At 41.0% G+C, this 4,154-nt stretch overlaps 1 protein-coding gene across 1 annotated transcript in view; it reads left to right on the top strand.

The window, feature by feature from the left end:
- The window catches only part of LOC106814774 (zinc finger FYVE domain-containing protein 21-like), a 12,468-nt gene that overhangs the window by 5,800 nt on the left and 2,514 nt on the right, over positions 1–4,154 (top strand). Inside the window, exons 4-6 of the mRNA XM_014819127.1 lie at positions 1,379–1,460; positions 1,861–1,958; positions 2,661–2,797. Coding sequence (XP_014674613.1) covers positions 1,379–1,460; positions 1,861–1,958; positions 2,661–2,797 — 317 coding nt within the window. The remainder of the gene's footprint in view (positions 1–1,378; positions 1,461–1,860; positions 1,959–2,660; positions 2,798–4,154) is intronic.

Below are 4,154 nucleotides of genomic sequence, written 5' to 3'. Positions count from 1 at the left end.
GCCGAAATTGGAGGTCACAGGTCAAAGGTCAATGGGCACAGGGCAGATTTTTAGACATTTTCTGGGAACATGGTCTGACGGGAGCGGAATTGGAAAACTTATTTTGTTTCAAGCGGTGACTAGCATTTTTATGGCTTTATTGAAAGGACCATGAAATGGACTTTTCTCGCTGACAAGTGCAAAAGGAGTAAGTGTCGGGTAACCTTTTGCACCTCAAGACGGGCGGGTTAAAACATTGGTATTTGTTTACTGTGTAGAAAGAATTGACTGCGGCGTTGTGTAGTAGAATCTATACATGCCTGGCATTGTATGGAGGCTACATGTCACAGTTTGAAATTTCAAAAGGCTAAATTTGGTTGAAGGAAGCGTTGTATGCTTCCTTAAATTTCTTATATATTTTTATGGGCTTCTGTATCTGTCAGTGTGTTACATGTAACGTATGCCACTGCCAGTTGGCACTGCCAGTGCATTGGTGGTGGTACTGTGATTGTTTCGCCTGCGTTAATTAGTTAACAGGTGAGCAGCTCTCCATATTTCAGCCTGATAGGCTTGCGTACGGTAAATGGATGAGTCGCTTTACCTATTCTGTCATGTAAATAGTTGTTGCTACTATGTACGATGGGAGCTTCCATCTTTAATCTGAAGACACTTAAACGTACGCGCCATCTCGTGGCAACTTTCATAACGATCCCAAGGAACATTCCTTTGAGAAGGTTCCTGATACCATCCCTGTGCCTTCCACTGTTTCGGCGTGTATGTGAACACATTTGGGACTAACAGGGTTTACTAGAATCCCACCACTCCACCACAGAGTCACCGCAGTAGACGTTAGATGAGCGCTGTCGCTCCGCGGCACTTGTTAAAGATTGTTCTAGAAACACAAAAATTATGTGTATGTGAACATTATAATCATTAATTTAAAGTGTGATATTCTTGCAAGGAAATTTAATACAACAGTTTGCCATAATCGCTTTTGGCAATATAAACCTAAAAAAGCAGGAATGGACAATTTCAGGTGTCAGGTGCCATTTGGACAATGTGCTTATAGTTATATGGCTTATACTCAAGTTATTTCACATGTATTATTTACCTTCTGCACTAATGGATTACACATGCATGAACATCACACCACCTACTTCTTTTTTTACTACACAAACCTTCTGTTCGTTTCCTGCATAACATCATTCAATGTGGTATATTACTTGGAATGATCGGTCTGATCTATATTTTAGGAGATCCCGGGGAATCCAGGGGATATTTCCTCTCTATCTGCACGAATATTAGTGTAGTTAATTATAATTCTGCACAACTGATATGTAGTTGTGTCCAACTATAAGTTTGGGAGATATGCTTTAAAGTTACTTGTGCTTTATTCCAGGAAGTACGTTCAAGTTGCTGCCGATTAGTGATGTGACAATGGACCAGTTCATCGTCACCTGTAAATTGTCACCTGATTACAGGTATGTATGTGCTTGCCATCCCATAATAAATTTACATCTATAACACTTATAGGTTTGTGCCAATTATCTGATATTTTATCTGATTTTCATGACAAATGAATTATATATATATATATACATTTTCACTGCATTATGTAAAGTTGCTCTATGATTGTTAATACATTTTTAACAGGCATTATTATGCAAAAGTGTTGAAAATATCAGATATCAAGGTTTAGTAATGCATTTCAGTGACATTTTTAGATGGGAAATTTTCTTGTCATAATTATGGTCAAATCATTCTCATACAACATAGCTGTCCCGTAACTCAGAGTGCAGTTGTGCTACTGGCCCTATATTGAGCATCCCTGACAATATGTTTTATCGTTCTATCTCATCTCGTCTTTTTTAAATCTCGCAGATTTTTGGAGATAGATGGCATGCCAGAAGACACACTGGAGCCCATCGACGTCAACCAGGTTATTTCTCTAAAAATCAAGTGCCCAAATAATATGCAAGGTAAAGATATTACATTATAAAGTTCCTCTAAATCATTTCAGTCCAGATTTACGTCTTCGTGTGCATGCACGGGTGTCCGCAAATAGGTTATAGTTAGCTGTTCTGTGGGTTATTTAACTGTTACATACAGTTCTGATTTACTTCCTCTAAAACTTACGATATATTCACATATTTTTGTATTCAATACAATTCAATTCAATTTACTTTATTTACACTTATGAATTACATTTTGGAGTTAACATATTAGTTAAGCAAGTTAATGGACAATGCTAATAAAAATTAAAACAAATGAAACTAAATAGAAGTGATGGAGGGGCGAAATGACAAAATTGTATGATATACACCAATATTCTAAACATTGGTTCCTTGTTTATTCATGTACCAAATACTTGCATAATAAATGCTTTACAGTGGGATAGTCCACTTCATATGTTTAGTACTAGCCTTATTAGAGCTAGTGCTGCCGCAAGTGGCAGTTACTGCTAAGTGTAGCTATGTAAGCACTGACATAGGAAGATATAAACACAAGAAAAGTGAGTTTAAGTGACACCACACTCAACAGATAGGGCATTGTAATGGAATTCGTTATTTCCTCTGACCATAAAGCCATATAGCCAATATATATAGCAATATATATAGTCATATAGCCATGTAAGCCAATAACATTGGAAGTGTCGTGAATTTCTTCTGCTTATTTTTTAGGAACCTCCCAGCCAACAATGGTCACTGTCACGTTTTCTGACCAACAAGGCGTTAATAGAGAGATAACACTGGACACAGGGTTACCGAGTTCACCCACCCACAAGACATCACGGTCGTGGATCGTGGGATTGCAAAAGGCAAGTTATTTTAAAGAAAGCACACGCTTAGGTTGTGTGGGTGTGAGTGCTACTGTGTTGTTAGAGTTTGCAATGGTGATTGTAGTACAGTACACAATCTATTATCCGAAACCCTTGGGGACCAGACACGTTTCGGAATTCGGAATGGTGATATATACAGATAATTATCCATACAGCAGGGCGTCAAGTTCCTATTTTTTTCTATTTTTTATACGAATTATCATTAGTACGCTCTTTAACGCATCAAAAGCAAGTATTTGTATCAATGAAAGTTGTTTCTGCATGTGGATGTCTGCTAGCCGGGGGTCTGGACGCCCCTTCCTTTTTTACCCCGGCCGACATTGCTCACACGCAACTGACGCAGAGACAGAAGAATAGAACACAACCAACCGCCACAAGAAACAGACTCAAAATTTCTGCTTAAAAATTTGGAATCTTGTTTCGTGTCGCATTCTAGAAGCCATCAAAAATTACTCGGCTTCCAGGATGCTCTCAGAATGTCACGCAATTCGTTCTACATAATCTTTACGGATCACGCGAAGGAAGGACCGCGGACTCCGCGGTCCGGGGGCCGGAGCGCGCCGCCACGTCCCGCGGCAGCAATATCCAATCGTGCCAGCGGCGACGCCGGCGGCCATTCCGCGCGGTCGCGCATATCCAACCCGCGTCGCGGCGGCCTGCCCTTACTGCGCGTCGCTGCGGAACGCCGCGGAGCCGGCGCCCCCCGCGCCGATTGGTCGCATATCACTGCGCCTCGCAGCCTTTTTAGAAAAGTGCGCTTATTTCTTACTCGGAGAGCCCCCCCTTTTTTCAAAAGCCGGATCGTCTCATGTATACCACACTCGTACGTCAGCTATGCATCGGCTACGGCGCTATTTGGAGTAGGGTCTACGATATATGGTGCGTTATGCATGTATAACACGTCGGAGGATCTATCGATGTTCTAACATGGCATCTGTCTCGAGTTAAAACCGTCGAAAACATTTGTTTGGCGTCATGTGCGACTGTCAACTCCGAAATATTCGTATAATTAATAAAACCGATTATGTGGTGGATCGGGATGGCTGTGAGGGGTGTTGGAGGCCGCCCTAGGTCTAACGCAAGCAAATCATGCCACCTGATTTAAACATATAATTGTATCGACCCCTAAAATTCTATTTTGCCGTTACGCCTATTTTTTCAACATCATGACAACGGCGAACAACTGTCTATTGTACGGCTACTATTTTTTCAGCCGTCCTTGAGATCGTATGAGAGACACTAGTTCCTAAGCAACTAGTCCAGATACTAACAAACCCATGCTATTTTAGACGAAACTCAATGAGAGGAGCGCAAAGTGACTCGTACAGGTAACAAT

This window comes from Priapulus caudatus, unplaced genomic scaffold (genome assembly GCF_000485595.1).
Source record: "Priapulus caudatus unplaced genomic scaffold, Priapulus_caudatus-5.0.1 Scaffold976, whole genome shotgun sequence".
Taxonomy (NCBI): domain Eukaryota; kingdom Metazoa; phylum Priapulida; class Priapulimorpha; order Priapulimorphida; family Priapulidae; genus Priapulus; species Priapulus caudatus.
Note: the sequence above shows the minus strand (reverse complement) of the source record. Positions and strands in the feature narration are given on the sequence as shown.